At 36.7% G+C, this 19,736-nt stretch overlaps 1 protein-coding gene across 8 annotated transcripts in view; it reads left to right on the top strand.

Moving 5' to 3' along the window:
- The window catches only part of HDAC11 (histone deacetylase 11), a 40,675-nt gene extending 21,192 nt beyond the window's left edge, over positions 1 to 19,483 (top strand). For 4 of the 8 annotated variants that reach the window (XM_075096687.1, XM_075096688.1, XM_075096685.1 and 1 more), the window contains 7 exons: positions 415 to 477; positions 2,605 to 2,701; positions 5,743 to 5,921; positions 9,265 to 9,450; positions 12,816 to 12,874; positions 15,820 to 15,890; positions 16,948 to 19,483. In XM_075096687.1, the coding sequence (XP_074952788.1) occupies positions 415 to 477; positions 2,605 to 2,701; positions 5,743 to 5,921; positions 9,265 to 9,450; positions 12,816 to 12,874; positions 15,820 to 15,865 (630 nt within the window). In that variant the 3' untranslated portion in view covers positions 15,866 to 15,890; positions 16,948 to 19,483. Of the gene's footprint in view, positions 1 to 414; positions 478 to 2,604; positions 2,702 to 5,742; positions 5,922 to 9,264; positions 9,451 to 12,787; positions 15,566 to 15,819; positions 15,891 to 16,947 lie in introns of those variants that run through there. The other 4 variants (XR_012661121.1, XM_075096682.1, XM_075096681.1 and 1 more) reach the window with 4 other exon arrangements.
- The last annotated feature ends 253 nt before the right edge of the window (positions 19,484 to 19,736 follow it).

The following is a 19,736-nucleotide window of genomic DNA, read 5'->3' as shown; positions in this document are numbered from 1 at the left end:
GCAGGATGCTGTAGAAGAGCGTCCTTGATTCTGTGTTGTGTCTGGTACTTTGTGGGAGAAAGAGAAGATGAGCAGAAATCTCTTTCTTCCCTCTCTCCACCAACTTTCTATATAGGTAGGCAGATACCTGCAGAGATGACTGTGAAATGGATGTTTCATACATTCCATCTGGTACAATTGTATAGGGTTTTTTATTGTATAACCACAAAAAATATCTTTTAATGTGAAATGACTAGAGCTTTTGTAATAAAGTATATTAGAATTATTTAGCCATTTATTTGGTTAATGAAATGAATAGACATGTACTACATTCAAATCAGAACAGTAATATACGGTGCAAACTTCAAGCCTCCAGTTTAATATGCCACCTAACTTCATAACTTTCTCCATCTTTTTCTTTGCTTATATATCCAGTTCTTATTTGAAAGAGTACAAGGGGTGTCCAAAGCCACAATTATTGATCTGGATGCTCATCAGGTGAGTGGCTTACCTCTATTCAGTGCTGCAGAAATTTTGCTCAAAATGCGTGTGATAAACACCACCTTTTCCTAATAGTAGTATAAACTGTCAACTCACAGAATACAAAGTTAAGCATAGAGGATGGAAACTGTGAACATTTTAGTAGTTTAATTATTTTATGGCTCAAAAGGCTGTTAAGCCAGTTTAATAAAATTAACCTGAGTTGTAGCTCCATCATGTGGCTAGATGTAAAAATATTTTTGAGTTGCATACTGATCTGAGTTGTAACAATCTCCAGAGTAGAGCAGTAATATCCCAGAAGAAAGGATAACCTCTTAAAACAGAATTACAGTTAGTTCAGCATGCGTGATCATTGCAGCAACCTTTGCAGGGGGGTGAATTTGACCTTCAGTATTTTAATGGAAAGCCTAGCTTCAGGCAAATGAAGTAAAAATACATCACTCTTTACCTAGTAAAGTGATTTACTGTGGGTACTGAGAACAAATCTCATCTTTGGTAGGTTTTCCAAAATACGTCCTGAAAGGAGGGAAATAGTATTTTTAAAAAGCAGTTAATGCACAAAAATTATGTCCAATCTGAAGCATTGAGCATGATTTATTATGTGTAAATAAAACATTTTTAAGTAGCTCCATGGCAGTGAGGAAGCCTAATGACTGCAAGTTTTCCATCTTCTATCATTTCTCTTATCTGCAAGTTAAGGCATCCTAAAAGTACCATGAAATAAGGACATAGATTATGCAATAGAAAGATGTTTTGTGTTCATGATTCCCTTCAGCTATCTCTGTCAGGGTGTGGGATTTTTTGGGTTTTTTGGGTTTTTTTTTTTTTTTTTTTTTTTTTTAATTCTTGGAATGTGTTTTGATTTTCAGATACGGTAATCTCTGTTCACTAAATCAGCCCTTTGTTTCATTTCTTTGGGGAATGAGAGTCATGTGAAGTAGTAGCTCAGCAGATCCTTTTTAAGTATGCAGATATTTTTGTCCTTTTCATCCAATTCTTGGTGCATTGGCGAGTTTCACCTTTCATAAGAAAATGGTTCACCCGGAGGTTCTCACGTTCCTAGATTTCTGTTCATGAATTGTTTATTTGTGGAACAAAAGTGCTGAAGAAATAAGTAGGAATTGCCATTTTTTAGCATAAAGAAATGCAATTCTGGTTCTTCCAATTCCCTTTTTCACACACATTGACTGGCTTTATCCCAGTGATTCGTTTTTTGGTGGCTTTTTTCGTTTGTTTCCAGGAAGGGAAACAAAAACAGAAATGGCAGAAATATAGCTTAACTGTCCAGGGACACAAATTATGTAACTGAATTACAAAAGATATATCTGTGGAAACATCTGTATCTATAGTTTAAATGAAATTCTGTTGGGAGTAGGGGCTGGGTCCTGTGTGACTGACTTCAACAAAATTATCTTAGCGATTGCTGTGAAAAAATGATTTTTATACTAGTCGAAAAAAGTCTAAATGAGAGCCAAAAGAGCACTATTTAAATTCAGAAACAAGGGAGGGGGAAATACTCAGAATCTAAGTTTTCTCTTGAGTGTCTGTCTTTACACCCAATACAACCACCTTCTAGGGAATTCCTAGTGTTAAACAATATGTTAAACTGTTGGGTCTTTAGTGTTTGTAATTTTTCCAGGGATTACTTATCTCACCAAGGCTTGAATTATCAGAGGAGCTGTAGTCTGCTTTATTTATTTATTAGTCGTTGTATAAGAATATGAGTATCCCTGCAGTAGTTGAAAGTGCCTTTTTTCTTCTCCCCCCTCCCCCCAATTGGAAGATGAGAGATCTGTTGGGTGGTCACAGTTGTTTCTGTGATACTGCTGAAGACAGTTAGCTTCTAATTTTTGTTTATCTTTGTTATATATGCAATGAGATCTATGATAATTACCTTCACAGAGATATAAGGATGTTGAATTTGATGATACCTTCAGTCTTCAGACTGATACTGTCAAAGCCCCCAGAACTCTATGCCTCAAAGTAACCTTCAAGACTATAAATAAAAGAATGACTCAGGAGTTTTAAATATTAGGTTTTGTTAGTCTTAATTACTCTAGAATTTGCAGATTATTTGATTCTGTGTTAGTATGCTAGGAATAGCTAACTGTAAATTTTCTTCAGGGAAATGGCCATGAGAGGGACTTCATGGATGATCATCGGGTATATATTATGGATGTGTACAATAGATATATTTATCCAGGGGATGGATTTGCTAAACGTAAGTATAATTGAAATTCATATTCCAAAATGTAAAAGACCTACTGTGTTTTTAAATTACTTTTTCATTTACTAATAAGCTTCCTTGCAACAATGTTAACTAGATTATTTGTTTTTTAAATTTCATATTGAATGTATGATTTTCAGTGATCACTGTGATGCATCACAATAGTTTTCCCTCACTTCTGGAATGAATTTCTGGAATGCAAGATGTGGGTATTAGGTGGACTTTGTTAGCAGTCTATTCAAAAGCTCATGCCATGTTTAGAGCAGTGAGTTAAAGAATCCTTTTGATTTGAAGGTAATTGTTAGAACTTTATCTTCCCCTTACACTAAATTTATGAAAGAATTCACTGAAGATTAGCTAATACTGTGTGAAACCATGAAAAATGTTTCATGTTCTTTTGAAAGTTATAAATCATAACATATTAGGTGCTGTCTTTCCAGTAGAACTTGTTTTAAAGCATCTAGAAAACAAGATGTATCTGAATGTGAAGCAAAAGGAAGTGGTACAAATGTTAAGAGCTGGTGCTTGATTTTTGTTGTTGTTGTTTTTTATCCCTACTGTGATGTGCCAATTGTGTCTGACCTGTCACAATTAATTAGTGGGGTTTTCATAATGGTTAAATCAGAATGCAGAAGCCCAAAGTTTGGTCTTTGATTCTGGTATGCTGTCATTTATTACAAGCTTAACTTGTTAACTGAATCATCATTTATTAGAGGAGATGTTGTTTTGCTGTTTAATTTCTTCAATGACACTGTAATTCTGAAAAGCCTACATAATTTGGATTCTTGCAAGAATTAGGTGCAGTGCATTGTACTTCTGGTTTTTAACTAGTAAAGATTTTGAAAATTGTAGTATATGTATTTAAAGATTTTAAACTAAAGAACAACAATTTAAAGCACATCATGTCTGTAAACAGACAAATTGCAAGGAAATCAAAGTTATTTTTTTCTAAGACAAACATCCCATTATTCATATATCAAATGACAACATTTTGAACAGATGGATTAAGACCAAAACAGAATAAGCCCTTGTTAGCAAATCTGATATACTAAACTGACCCCTCTCCTGTGAAGCTGGGAATACTAGCATTCCCTTTCTATAGGTGAAGCATGAGGTGCAGAACGCTGTGGCCAAAGGCATGTGAATATGTAGTTTCTTGTAGTTTGCATAAGGGTGCTTAAATTAGGAGTTCAGTGGCTAAATCCTTTAAACTCTCTCCTGCCAGGTGACCAGACAAAAATGAGAACAGAGAGGGCATCTTTTTGAAGGGAGGTAGAGGCTTGACCTTGAGTTTGAATCCTTAGGGTAAACTCTAACTGATTCCTGTCTCCCTGGACTTCCTACTCATTTTCTCCATGTTTTATTATGGGAGTGTTTTCTGTACGTTTTTCTTGTCCCATGTAGTTCATTAAGGGGAAAAATAAAACCAAACCAGAACAGATTAGCTAACACTGCCTAATGCTTAGGCCATAAGCATATTGAGTCCTTAAGGGGAAGTAACTTGGAATTACACAGAAGTTTAGGAAGAGAAAGGAGAAGATGGATGGGGAAAAGGACTAGTTCACTGAAGGGTGAGCATAAAAAGTTGTCAGCTGAAACTCAAAAGTTCAGGCATTAAAAAAGTGTTGCTGTTGGTCTGAGTGTCATTTTACAGCTTTGAAGCTGTAGAAGTACATTAATTAATTAGCAAGAGAGGGACAAAAGGCTATCAAGTGAAAAAGCTGTGTTCATTCTAACCTACTGTGGCCATCAGTAGTCCCTCTTCTGGGTAATAACTAAACTGTAATTCTGTGTTTTTGTGGTGGAGATGAAGACAGGAGACCTGCAGGGGCATGGAATCTTATTCAGGATTGTCTCATCTTAGTGGTTTCATCAGAACAATACTTGTTGCCCATGCTAATGTGTTACCTCCTCCACTAAAGCTCTATCCTGCTAGTGGATTCTTTACCCTGAAGAGGCTCTAAGTGCTGTTCAGAAGAGCACAGCTGTGCAGACTTAAATGAACATTTATATAACAATAAGGATTCAGGAAAAATATCATAAACAAAAATCTGTGAAACTAATGTTGATGTACTAAAATAAAGAAAAAGAATGCTTCGCTAATGTTGAACAAGGATGGAAAGCAGAAAAAAGCTACACAGCAATCATGAGAATATCATTCAGTGTTGAACGCACACTTGGTGGGTGCTGAATCAACACTTAAGATTTAAGACTCCAAGTCATTTAATACAAGGCATAGGGTATGGTGAGGTGGAAGGTATACCTTGAAACACCCCTGACAGATTTGATTAATTCAGATTTGGAGTTACACATAACTCCATAAAAGCACCCAAAGCTAGGCTGCATAACCTTGGGTTTCTTTCCTCTACCTTCTCAACCCTTCTCTTCGACATCTAATGCTTTATTAGAAGCATTAGAAATAATTTGGTTTAAATTAAGAATATATACTTGCTCTTCTGGTAGGTTTACAGAGTAAGAACATTAAATTGAAAATGCTTGGGGCAAAGCTGGATCTTGTTCATAACACAGTTCACATATAATCATGATCCCTTGCTGTTAAGTTTTGAGCATTGTGATAAAAATAAAACAGCTTCATAATTTCTCAGTGATATTTATCTTGTGTTTTCCCCCAACTGTCTCCTGTGCAATAGCAATTCAGTGTTTTCTTTCCCTTATGCTTTATTTAGGTTATTTTTAAGTTAATATTTTTCTTTATGGGGATTTCTTCGGGGATTGGTAAGTGGACATGTAGATCAGCTGCTTTTCAATAACATTTTCTATTTCTGTCTCAGAGATATTTTTATTTTCCCTGCATTTAATTTTCTCTCTTCAGTGGAATTTTTTTGAGGTCATTTTGCTTACATTTGCTGGGAAAACAAGTAGTTGAATAATTTGCTTTAATTTGAGGTTTTGTGAAAATGCAGTGTATTTACAAAATTTCCAGAAATGTTATCTTTTTCTCTTGCTTACCTAAGTCTTGCATTTTCTTTCAAAGCATGCTTGTTTATTGAGTAACATTGAAACTTCTTTTATAGGTGCCATAAAACGCAAAGTGGAATTAGAGTGGGGTACAGAGGACACAGAATATCTTCAGAAGGTACATACTCACGTGGAAGGAGCATTAAATGAATTAAAACCTGACATCATTGTTTATAATGCTGGGACTGATATTCTGGATGGCGATCCATTGGGAGGACTTGCTATCTCGCCTCAGGTTTGTATAATACTAAAATACCTACAGACTTTCACTCCTCACTAGATACTGAAGGCAGTCCTGAGACTGAATTGTGGCCGTTTGTTAGCTGAAGGTAAGGTGCATACTTTATACTAAACCAGAACATTTTCCTGTTAGAGATGCATCTTCCTTGCTCTTTCACCACGTCTCTTGTTGTCTTTTCCTGCCTAAATATTTCTTTCTTTGTTTCTTTTACCCTCACATAACCTGTTTTGCTATGTATTTCTTTTGTCACCTGCCCCCAGTATGTATCTTCCTTTTGCACAAAGCTTTAGTTCCTTGCTGGGTTTTATTGGCTTCCTTATGTATTACCTCATTCTCATAGTCTCTGTGACTGAGCAGCTACTTCATTGCTTTCTGACTTCCTGCAAAGTCCTCAATGGACCCAAGGTGGAACGGCTTGGGAGCCACTCTGAATCTCCAGGTTTTGTTTCCATGGTTGCATGAAAGTCTCTAAGGAGAAAGGAAGAGCCGAGAGGCTTGCATTTGTTTGGTTTTGACCTTGAAGAGAGTATGACCTGAGGTGCAAGATCTCATTTGGTGGAGCAGAGCTTTTTGGAAAGCAGTGGCCACCAAGAGACACGGAAGCTAGCAACAGACAGAGAATACTTTAAGATGTACCTTTTTCAAATTTTTTTCTGCCATTTGAGGAGGAGCAGTGTTAGTTGCCAAGAAAAATCAGTTGCTGTACTTTGCTGGGTGCTGTGTAGGTAAAGAGACAAAACATAGGGACGGGGAAAGAAAGGTGAAATGATTCTTCTGGTCACAAGTAGAGACAACAGGCAGAATGCCATTTTACTGCACAACCAGTGGCTCAGGTACCTGATGGAGAAAACGTTTCTGTAGCTCAAGCCTTTGTTTTCTGAATTGGGGGCAGGGTTTCTTGTCTCCCTGATCATGTTGGCTTAGGTGTGAATAGCACGTTTCACCAAGCTTGAAATGCTGAAACTGAAGGCATTGAATCTGGATAAGTCATCTGTTCAAGGTTCATTAGTCCAGTCTTCAGTCCTACAGCTGTGGATTTGGTTCATAATTTAAAATCTTGCTACAGTGTTAATTCTACTCAAAATTATGCCTCCTCAGAGTGCCATGAGTCATAGTTTCTGGGTGCTTGAGGCTATAGCCAGAAAACTTGTGGTGTAGCAGTTAAGTCCCTCATTGTAAGTGGGAATTGTATCAGGCTGTCATTTTCATTTGATGTATTTTCTTTCTTTCTAACACGCAAATGCTGGAGTAAGCCTGTGCATTTTCTCCTCCGTTCTTCCACGCTCAGCCACTAGAGATGCTGGAGCAAGGATGAGGAAGTTAGGCTCCCATGAATAGTGACTGCTTCCAGTTCCTGTGTGCTATAATGTTTGCCGCGTCTAGCAGTGGTTTCCAAGGGACATACAGCTCATTCTATAATTCTGTTACTTCCTTTAAGGATCTGTTCCTAATATAATTCTTCGGTTTCCTTTGACTTATTTTTCAGTTATTATTCTTTACTCCCATTATTCTTTTACAGGGCCATGTCAAACTATAAAAAAACCATTACTGTCATACAGTTTTACAAAATATTTTTTCAGCTACATTTGAATTTTATTCTTTCCCTTTACCATTTGTTTGTGGTCTAATGTTTGTTTGTGTGGGGGCTTTTTTGTTAGTTTATTTTGGTTTTTGTTTTTTAATGGCAGGGTAATATTTCTTTGTGTATTTACAGTCTTCCTCTAACCAGTCTGTCGTGCATATTCATTTTGTTGTAACACTTTTGCTGCTGCTTCCTTAATTTTTTGTATTTGATTGCATTTTAATCCCTTCCCCTTCTCCAACTTCTGCAGTTATATAAATTTTGAGCTGTCCATTGTAAGCTGTTATCTATTATGTTGTTAGTCCTTTTTTTGGTAGGAACTGTAATGGATTATTTATGCCTCCTATGTATCTCTGGAACTCTCTGCTTTTACTTCTTCCACAAAAGTAAATTTTAATTCTGTTCTCACTTATTTCTGAATTCTCTCTTTTTCCCCATGTGTACTTATTTGAAACCCAGGAGACTCGAAGTCTTCTATTGTATGGGTTCAATGACAGTACAGTACCTCTTGGTCAGCAGTCTTTGCTATTTTTAAGTTCCATACCCTTCTCTATTAGTAAGATGTTATTTAGAGTTTATTTTCTTTTCTACAAATTTACCATTACTTACATTCTGCAACTCCCTCTTAAGCCTTAGATTCTTTCTGTATTAGCTTTTATTAAAGAAACTGTAAGCTAATAATTCATGTAGTGATTGTGAATGTGTAAAACCTGATTTGAATTTTTGGTGATTCTGTAGGTTTGTGAAATCTTGATGAAGTTGCTAAACTTCTGTCAGAGGGTGCTATGCAAGTTGAGCACAAACTAAAGCACTTCAGACAATCTTAGTTGCAATTCCTCACTGTCATGGTTTTAGCTGGGATAGAGTTAATTTTCTTCACTGCACCTGGCATAGTGCTGTGCTTTGGACTTAGCATGAAAACAGTGTTGATAACACACAGATGTTTTGGTTGTTGCTGGGTAGCGCTTGTACTAGTCAAGGACATTTCTAGCTTCCCATGCTTTGCTGGATGCACAAGAAGCCAGGAGGGGAGGGAGCACAGCTAAGAGAGCAGATTCAAACCGACCAAAGGGATATTCCATATCATGTAACGTCATGCCCAGTATGTTAACTGGGAGGAGCTGGCCGGGGGAGGGAAGCAGCAATCACGGCTCAGGGACGAGCAGTGTCAGTCAGCGGGTGGTGAGCGGCTGTATAGTTTGTGTTTCTGGTTTTTCCCTTTTTCCCTTTTCCCTTTTATTATCATTATTGTTATTACTATAATAATCATTATTGTCTTATTTTAATTATTAAACTGTTCTTATCTCAACCCACAAGTTTTTTTTTCCTTTTGCTTTTGCTCTCCCGATTCTCTTCCCCATTCCACAGGGGTGGGGGGAGTGGGTGAGCAGCTGCGTGGTGTTTAGTTGCTGACTGAGGCTGAACCACAACACTCACCTGTAAAATAGGGTGAACATTTCTAAATTTTGTAGCCAGTTTAGACTTTATGGCCTTTGAGCAGGAATTCTTCTCGGAATTTCTACTGAAGAATTCTAGAGGGCACAGCGAATAAAATTTTTGATTTGCTGTTTTTCCTTTTTATTTTTTAATGATTATGCATGTAAACCTGCTAACAGGACTTCTAAATGAATTTTTAATTCATATTGTAAAATGCGGGGCTTATACTATAAATCTGTAAGTCATAGGCTACTACTAAAATGTCATGTTTGTATAAGTTTTTTCTTTTTTTTTGGTGTAACTATTGTAAACTTGCAGGGAATTGTGAAGAGAGATGAAATTGTGTTCAAGGCTGCCAGAAGCCGCAGAATCCCAATCCTGATGGTGACGTCTGGAGGCTACCAGAAGAGGACAGCACGGATTATTGCCGATTCCATCCTCAATTTGCACAGCCTGGGGCTTATTGACAAGGAGCTAGCAAGCAGTGGAGCTGAAAATCCCAAGGTAGAAAACATGATTAGAGACACTACTAAAGACTTAACCAACTTGTCACTGCAATGACAAGCTACTAAATTTTAGGGAACAACTTCCTGGTTTAGGAGCAGGAAGTCTCCACATCATTGTGAGGGATCAGGGTTAATATAACAAATAAAAAAAATACTCAACTTGCCTGTAAAATAACACAGTAGGATAATATGCAGTCACAGAATAACTCTGTCTAACTCCTGAAGCTATCTTGAGCAAAGGCAACAAATCCATTTAAGCTAATTGAGACACGTACTCATGGGTACTGTCTTTCAGTTTATAATATTACTGTAGAAAGCTTTAATTGCTTCTCTTATTGTTATGGGTAGTCTTATGTTGAAAGAACTATGCAGCTGGTGTCCAAAAACTGTCCCAGACCTATTCCAGGTGATGCAGTTCAGACTGGTAGGAGAAATATGGACTAAACCTACTGCACTTTTTTTTTTAATATTGCATTTTATTTATTGCTTTTTTATTGAAATGTTGTTATAAAAAGAGTTCTGTGCAGGCTTCAGCTGTCAGTTTAATACTAAAGTTAAGTGCAATAGTATAAAAATCAGTTCCGTTGGTAGGCTTTTAAGCCATAGCCTATTAGAATGAAAGTTCATTAATTTGTATTTTACTCGTGTTGTTGATACTGACTGAAATCCTACTTACAAACACCTTGAGGAATAAAATATGAAATGCCTTTGTTTCCATATGCAAATGAGCCATAAGGCTTCAGCATTAACACTATGGTTTTTGCCTCCCTTAATGAGACCTGCATATAAAAGGCAATATTTGCTATGCATCGTAAATACAGAGTAAAGAAACTACAATAAAATGAAAACTAACTTTAGAGTTTTGAGAGTTCTTGCAGAAAATATTATCTAGAAATATAGGGTATCTTTTATTATTGCCAGCTTGTCATGTATAAAACAGTGAAAGTAAACTTAGATATTTTTTCCCTCCCTCCCCAACTAGTGCTATATTTTTCCCTTGGTCAGAGAGTACTGTACTCATAGTTGCAGTCATAGTTGGTAACCAAATTGTTCGTATTTACAGATAAAAATACAGTGCAACTTCTACATTAAGTTAAAGTGCTAACTTTATATGGGAGCTTCTAGGAGGATTTGGGAACAAAATAGTATATTCAAAAGTAAATTCAGTACACTAACTGTAAAGTTTGGTTTTATTAAGTTGGTATATTTTGCATTAGGTACTGTTTGTAGCATTGGTTCGTAAACATACTAAACTGTATATTTTTCAAGAGCTTTTTTATCCTCCAAGTATTCACTGATCTGTAGTACAAGTTTCATGTTATGTTTAGGTTTGAGCCTTTCTATGAAGGAAAACCAGTATTTTCCTTGTAGTAAAATTGGTGTTTAAGCTATTTAAGGAATGTTTAATTCTAATTAGAATACTTACCTCACTTAGTGTTAATTTTTAGATTGATGGGGTTTGTTAATTGCAAGGACTTGCACAATTGCTATAAATATCTGCTTTAAAACAGGTTTGACATATTGCACTAATCTCGAGTTGCAACACTGTTATTAAAAAGCACTTTTAAATCTCTTACTAGAAGGACCATCAGAGTACAACTAATGTTGAGATTTATTTTTTTTATACTGTCTGATGTTACTGAAAGATGTTGTAATTCTTTTCATATAATTTTTATAGAATTATAAATTACATTTCTATAAACTAAAACCCTGTCATAGTATCATATAGTTTTTTCCAAAATGCTTTCTCTTTGTGTTAACGTGTTTATATAATTTTCCCTCTGTGGAGATTAAAATGATGCTGAACAATGCTGATTGACTTTTCTTTTCACTTCACGTGTATCTTGGCTATCAGAAACTTTGAATGGAAGAGTTTATTGAAAAGACAAGAAGATGTGGTTTTCAGACTTAAAATGTAACTGAAACTGCAGTGAGTCATAAGGGTGAATATTATAACGTTCGTCAACAGCAGATGACTTCGCTGAGAGTTAACGTATTGACCTCTTAAAGAGAGCTTGGAAGTTTTGTATCCAAATACTTTTTAAGATGTAGTCAGGAGTTAGTCACTTTCCAATTCCACGTTATGTTCCATTACCTATATCGTAGCTCCTATTTTAAGTATTTTATTGTTACAAGCTAAGCTTCTGTTAAGCCTACATCAGTTTGTTAGAGGTCTTTTATAAACTAATATCTCTTCAAAGAGAACTAAATTTCTGATTGTTAAGCAACGGACATATTGATTGCATTTTCAGTGTTAATTTATAACGTTGGAATTGGTAAACAGAGAACTCCTTCATATTTTTCAAGAATTTTTATTTAGAGTAACGTTTGACTTGGTTGTTAAAACCAAAAAGATTAATTTCTACACATTAAGAAAGTGGTGCAAGATAAATTGTACTGTTTTTCAAAAAGAAGTTGTGAAACTGTTTCTAAGTTGAATTTAGACCACAGATATGATTCATACTTAATACACTGTAATCATTAGGCAAGTTCACTGAAAATTTCATCATGAAAACCTTACCTTGATCTACCACCAACAAAATTTTTAGCTTTGGCAAAAAGTTTTGTGGAATGCAAAGACCTGTGTAAGTCTGCTAGGAGAATGCCATGTAGTCGCAAATTTTATGGGGAAAAAAGTGTGCAGTGTTGTTTGTTTTGTCTGGGGTTTTTTTTTCCAGTTCTAAGTATAGAATACTCCTGTAATAGGAAGGAGCATTTCAGAACTGATGCCCTATCTTACAACCAAAGTACTGTCTTGAAGAAAGACCTAGCAGGTGTTGTCTTTCATAATAAGACATTAGATTTGACTCAAGTTACTTAAGAAGGAAATAGTGAGGATTGTTCAGTAGATTATAATTAATGTACGAACATGCATTTCTTGCTAGCCATCTATGTGTGAAATTTATTAAAAATTAAACTGAGGAGTTGGTATTTTCACCTGTTTGATTTGACAGTTGGTGTGTTGAGCTCCAGCCCCTCTTAACTCTCTGGCAGTTGACATACAGTATAGAACTTGGAATTAAAAACACTGGGTGTTCTGGTCATAGTCTTAGACTGACTAAATTTTTGCTTTAAGTGGTAATATCAATCTCTTTCACACTGAAGGTATGACTGTGTTTGTTTGTTTGACTTTGATGTTTTTTTTAACACCATGCATTGTCAAGTCCCAGACTTGTATCATGAGTACAAGGAAGAATTTGAAAAATGCTGTAGTCAGACAGCCATGATTAAAAAAAAATTTTAAATTAAAAAAAATGACAAAAATTAATTGGTAGACAGCTTATTGGGGCAGGTTGTGCTTCTGTTTGGTGAATAACGAATGTCCATGCTCACAGGTTCCCTACTCTTTGCTGCTCCTCACAGCTTGAGGAACCTAATGACCTTGAAACCGTTCCCTGGTACCTTCTGGTCCTGCTACCAGAGTAAGTTAAGTTGTTCAGCAGTGTTTCTGCCTCCTCTTGCACATACAACAAGGCACACAATTCTTTTCAGTGCTGGCTGCATATGGTTTTTTGTGGTCTCTGAAGTGACACTTAAGAATCTCTTGTACTTCACAAATTGTACTATACGTACTGTACGTGCAACATAGCTGCTTTGGGGAGAACAGTGTCTGACAAATCCAGAAGTTATGAAGTTAGTAATCTTGGATCTAGACTTTGCTCACACTGTGCTGCCAGGAGCTGAAGGAGCTTGTGAAGTTCAGAAAGCTGCAGGGTCTAGACTCTTGTGTTATGCCAGTTTTTGAATAATTGAAAACATTCTTCTTTCAAGAAAACTACCATCCCTTGGCAAAGGAGAAAATTCACTTGCTGTCTTTGCCCAGTGGTAGATGATCTTCCTCATTACCCCCTGGTTGATTCTGAAATGCAGAGCATATCAGAAGCAATAATAAAGGACCAAGTGATGCTGTGTCCTGAACTTGCCTTCGATTTAGCACGGGTTCTGTATTCCCCAGCCGTTCTAGAGGTGAGCCTGCAAATTGTTCAGTATGTGCCAGCCTTTAGGTTAGACTTTAGATAGGTGTGACTTCCAGATTGTTAGTCTTTCCTTGATCCTGATGCTTTTCGTAATCTCTTAGATTTAGCATCCAGTGCTCGTTCAATTTTCCCTTCTTTATCTTATCCTTTATGCAGGCTGTTTTGCTACAGCCAGTCACTTTTTACCACAGGTCAAAAGAATTAATTTCTCCTAAAAAGAGATGATATTTCAGTAAGCTGTATGAAGGACTAATTTGTAGTATTAGGCCTGATTCTCTCCTAGGCTTACCGTGGAGTGAGAACAGGAGTTTTGTTTTGCTCAGTGCCTGACTCAGTACAAGTACAGTACCAACCTGTAGATCCTTAGGACAAAGCAAAGAACTCCTGCCGTGCTTTCCTACAGCCTTTTTAGTGTGCAGGAATGCTATGTGCTGCACATAGCACTGACTTCCTGACAATAAAGTTAGAATACTGTGGTAAGACAAAAATGCTGTTTTGATTGAAAAGATTGACTAGGCATAGGAGATTATTGTGGTGGGGCTGTGGTTCTGAGTTACCAGCCTGGCGTAGTTCTGACCTCCCTCCCTACAGTTTACCTGAGATTAAACTTCTGGTTGGAGATGAATTAAGTATAAAAATTATAAAAAGACTGCCAGTAATGTTAGGCACATCTTCTGTTACCAGTTCTGCAATATTACATCTTGCCAGTGCAGTGATTTGTGGAGCCATGGCACACTTCCATAAATAATTTCTTCCTTCAAAAGTAACATTACAGATAATTAGGTAAACAATTTGTTGTCAGATATAAGGCTAGTTGTATATTTCACTAATAAGTTCCAAACCCTTGTCTTATTTTGCAGTTGAGAGTAGACATCCTTTGAGCTTGGCTGGAACTGATTATCTTTATTCTGGAAATGCATGTTTGATTTATGTGTTTAAAAAAAAAGAGAAAAAGGAAAAAAGTATATATAGTCAAGGCCAACCTAAAATAATGCATCTTTTTTTACAGTGTCTTAAATTTAGTCCTTAGTAGAGTTACAACAGATTGCAGTGCTTTGTAAGAGCAGAGAGGTGTCTCCTTTCTTTCACTTTTGACACCTAAGATTGTAATTAATCCTGTTAGCCAAAAGCTTGTCATTTGTTCTGTGACTTTTTGCCCTTGTATTTGCTACAGGTACAGAAGAAAGCAAAATAGACTTAAGGTCTATTCAGGTCTATAGCAGAGATTAGGCAAGGAGACTGAAAATTTCCAAAACAAAAAGCTGCAGCCTGCTCTCTACTTCCCTTGCATGTGACGTTGGAGCTGCAGCCAGCAAAAGCCCCTTTGCTTTCTGTATGAATCAAGTAGAATCTTTCCTGGTGTATGTAGGTATCAGCATATTGCTTCTTCCATATATTGTATGCTAACTTCTGTCTCTTTTCATTCTTTGCTACTTTGAGAGGGAAATTTTTCACAGTGAGAACCGTCAACCATTGGAATAATCTCCCCAGGGAAGTGGTTGACTTGCCACATTGGACACCTTTAAGAGTCGTCTGGACAGGGTGCTGGGCCATCTTGTCTAGACTGTGCTCTTCCTAGAAAAGTTGGACTAGGTGATCCCTGAGGTCCCTTCCAACCCGTGATTCTGTGATTCTGTTCCCTGCAACAACTATCCACCAAAACTGTCACCAAGAACATTCTGCGTTTTTGTGCAGGTGACCAGGACTTTCTCTGTGCGGGTGTTGTTCTTCAGCTGCGGTGTCGTTCCCGCTGATTTTTACTTTACAGAGGCCTCCAGCTACTTAGAAATGGTCAGCATAAGGACTTCATGGAATTTGTGCTTACTTGTTTTGGTCTGTGGCTACATTAGAGTTTGGATCTTGTTTAGCGGATGAGATTTTTAGAAATGAATGTGTCGAGGCAGATCCTGCATGTGTACCTGAGGATCTAAGTGAGTGGCAGGTATACACAGCACCTTCTGCTGGCATTTTGTTTTAGGATAAGCAGCTCAGTAAGGTTCCAGATCAGAAAGAGATGTTTGATTGCTGCCTGAGTAAAAGTAAATCATAATAGCTTGTTCAAGGATGGAAAGAGAATCAGGTTTTAGTTTGATTCCTTTACAAATCAAAACAAGTTGACAAATATCAGAAGTGGTTTGGGTTGGGTTGGGTTTTTTTCTGGGGGGTGGGGGGCTGGGTTTTTGTTTTTGTGTATGGGATGTCCAAAAATATGATAATTGTCTTGGAGTATTATTGTAAGTTAGATAAGTTACTCTTTGCCAAGACTATACATCCTGTGATAATCACAGAAGTACAGATTAATGGAAAGCAGAGAGGGAAAAAGGCATAGCTGCAGGTGGTGTGGTGCAATTGCTGTAATCATTCTCAGTTTCACAGTAGCACTGTTTTAGCTTAGCAGAGGAAGATGCAGCCCTCCTTGCTGCTCGGTGGCCATAAGCAAGAGGGTGAAGTTCTGAAGCAGGTAAGTGGTTCTGAAGATTCTAATTCCTATTTATTTACTTTTTCCAGAACAATTAAGATGTAATTATTTGAACATTGTGAGATTTGAGTGCTCTTTAAAAAAAAAAAACAAACCAACAAGTGTTGATTCATACAGATTCTATAAGAAGAGTTTTAAAAATGGCCTCATAAGCAATGGCAACAGCTCACCTACAGTCTAATGGAGAGCTTGAGCACAGGCTGTAGCTCAGGCACGCCAAGGAGTGTTGCAAATGGTGCCTGGCTGCCAGGGGCAGCTCCAGCGGCAGTCTGTAAGAAAGGCTGTTTGATAACACCTCTGAACACCAGGCATCCAGTTCTGATCTCAGTAATATCTTGTGTCCATTTTCAGGTGGCCCTGTGAGATTGCACAATATTTTGCTTATTGCCATCTATATCTTTTAATTGAATTTATAAGAATTTCCTAAAATACTATTAGGGGAAGTGCTTAGACTATTGGAAGTTGCAGACAGAAATATTGATGAAATTAGCCTTTTCTGGATTAGTTTCAGCTTCATGGTAAGCTGTCTCCGAAATTGATTCTGAGCTTAATTGTCTTTATCTTGGCTACTGTTTCTCAAAGTTGCCTTTTGTTAATTAAACAAAACAAACCCAAACCCCCAAACTTCTTGGCAACTTTATATGAACAGTGCTACACGTCACAGAAACTATGAGAAAATCCTTCAAAGTTTTTTAATTAGGCATGCAATTAAATAACACACTTAAAGCTATTGATACCATGTTAAGATCAGAGAACAAAATTCCACACACAGATATTAGATGTACTCACAGCTCAAAGAAATATTCTGTGATGAGATTATAAAGCCAGACGAGAGCTAGATGTCATGCTATTGAACAGAATTGGCAGCCAATAAGTACTGAAAATCAAAGAACTATTTTAGATGGTAGAAACAGGTGAGACTGTATAAAAACAAAGAAGCCTGAGATGGAGAAAAACCAGACTTGGGGCTTTCGTTCTTTCTAGTGTGCAATATCAGCAGCTCTGTAAATTATGCTAATCTTTTGTCTCTTTCTGTTAGTTTCTAGGTGTAAACGTGGTGTCACAAAGATGCAGTTTTGGATGGAAGCCATAGTAAGACAGCCATGTTTTGATTTCTGGAGGGAAAATCACCCCAGATTTACTTCCCAGCTGATTCCCTCCAATTTCTCCATGTCTTATATATATACACTGACTTAAACACATCAAGTTGTAAGACAGCAAAGTAAGACTTCACTGTAACTCAAATAAATGATATACAAACCAACCAAAGTATCTCAAGCCAGCTTTCCTTGTGATTTCTTCTATTTCCTGTTGATAGTGTTAGAAAGCTTTAAGAGTTCCCAGTTATGTTTTTAATGCTATTAGCACTTTGGAAACACCTGGCGTGTTTCAGACTCTTTCACTGATCTGTAGAATAGATGCATGTTTTACTTAATCCTTAATTAAGCAAAAGTTTTACAAATAACACAGTAAAACTGTATTATGACAGAAAAGCAAGTCAATGTGCAGTGGCTACATTAAAAGGCAAGAGAGGTATTTTGTATTTTCTCTAGCTTGCATTCACATACTCTTTAGGGAGTAGGATATTGAAACAAAACTGGTGAGTGATAGAGCTGTAGAGGTCCCATGGTCCATCAAGATTTTACACTGTTAGTTGGGATTAGATACAAGACCATATGCTGTTAAATTATTTTGAAAACTGTATCTAACTGTTACTATGAACACAACTCCATATAACTCCTAATGCTTCATCAGCTATATTTGCTGCTAGGGATAATTTTCTCTATGTTATGATAAAAATCCAAAAGTTACTAAATACTCTGTAGTCTGGTTTCATTTAGTTAATAAAAATATGAAAGGTATTTCTATGCTGGTTAGCTAGTTCAAAGAAACATATGCTGTGGGGAAAAAAAAAAGCTGTGTAAAGAGAGATTACATTTTTCTGAATGTATAGTTTGCTAAGCCATAAGACACGAATGAAGAGCAAAGCTTGATTTAATGCTATTTTAAAATTCTTTCCAGAATTCTTGCCTTCTCACAGAAGCTGTGTGTCAGTAGCAATTATAGCATGCTATATGTATATGTGTTGAGGATCTGTGCATGGCTATACAAAAAGGACTTGATCGTTGATGAAGTTATAGTACATCTCCTAAAGTGCTGCAGCAGGAGACCAACGTCTACTAAATTTTGCATGGCAAGCAGTGCAAGGCCCACTTCTCCACTCCGTATGCAAAGAATCTTTGTGACTTAGTCACAAAAGCAGGCTATTTTGCATAGATCAGTTTTTTCCTATATCCATTTGTGCCCATGTTATGCCACCCATGGAATTTGAGTTCTGTGTTATCTTAAATAATGGTCAGAATGGATCAGCAGCCGTAAAGATGAGTCTCCTACTGTACTGATACATCAGACTACCTCACTGGTTATTTTGTGAATTAATCTGGTATTTATACAGTATTTCTAGACAGACATTTTCTTACAGACCAGCAAGCAGCGTAGCAATCACTCGGAATGCTACAGCTCATTGAATAACGTTGAGTGTAGTGAATGTACTCTAAAGTTGTAATCTCATATGTTAGTGTAAATCAAAAATTGAGTACACTGCAATATGGAAATAATGATGGTTAACAACTGTTCAGTAACAGTACTTTAAGAAATAGTGAACTGTCTGAAGTAGCAATTAAGATGTTTTACTGGATTTTCAAAAAGAAAGGCTAGGTAGCCTCATTTTATTAGAAATTCCTGGTTTATAGAGGAAGAGGTAGCACAAATAACCATTAGCCTTTTCATTTCGATGCTGCTTGTTTTCTTCATTCCATCTGCTCATGAAAATGTTTGCACAGACCAAGAGCATATGCAAAGCAGGAGTGTGGAAGGTGAGAGTTGCAGTATAAATGTGTAGCTTTCCATACCAGCACACCAATTGAATTAAAGGGTTTCATGAGGTGTTGCAGCAGCAGTGCTGATGAACTGCAGACGTGTTTTTTCAAAGCTGACTGCATTTGCTTGAGAACAATATTAAGAATTCAAAAGTTACCTTATTTTGACCTCAGAAAAGTAAATAAGTATGTCTGAAAGTTAACAAGCTATACTAGATATTTGTTCTTCACAGTGTAGTTGCAGTAATTCTATCTTATTTTTAAATACCTGAGGCTCTTGATGTAATGGGTCTACACAGCTTGAATAATAAAGCTGAGTCACCAAATGAAGAATACAATAAACTGCATTCAAAACAATTGCCATCTTTTTTTTTTTTTTTTTACATTCCTCCTTATTAAAACTGGCAAGCTGTTTTTTCACAAATGTTGCAATTAAAACCAAGGGTTCCTGTGTTGTAGCATGACCATCTTCATGTTTACAGCTAGAGAATTATACATGGTGTCACCCTTTCATTCTCTTAAGCAAATAATTTGAGGAAATTTAAATGACACATTCTCAGGGTACAGATAAAACCAAAGACTAACCTTTTATTTTTGCATAGAGATGACCAATCCTTACTTAGGCCCCACCTAATGTAGTCTAAAACAAGTACATTTGGTGCACTGCAACCTGAATGGTTTGTTATTAAGGTCAGTTTTATCAAAAAAGAGAAAAAAAGATTGGGGGAGAGGGGTGCAGGAGATGGTGGTGGTTGTTAAGAAATGCAGTTTGTAAGCTTTAGTTCACATACAAGTCCTTTCCCAGCTAAGGACAAGGAATATTTCAGCTTAGATGTGGACAATATAAACCTATAAAGAACTGTCAAGTCAGTGCTAATGACGTTGGGCCTGACTAATTGGGCATTTCTACAACAAAGACATTTTAGAAGGTTGGATTTGGTTTAGTTTC

The sequence above is a fragment of the Phalacrocorax aristotelis genome, chromosome 6 (genome assembly GCF_949628215.1).
Source record: "Phalacrocorax aristotelis chromosome 6, bGulAri2.1, whole genome shotgun sequence".
NCBI classification, from domain to species: domain Eukaryota; kingdom Metazoa; phylum Chordata; class Aves; order Suliformes; family Phalacrocoracidae; genus Phalacrocorax; species Phalacrocorax aristotelis.
This window is presented reverse-complemented; position numbering and strand designations above follow the sequence as displayed.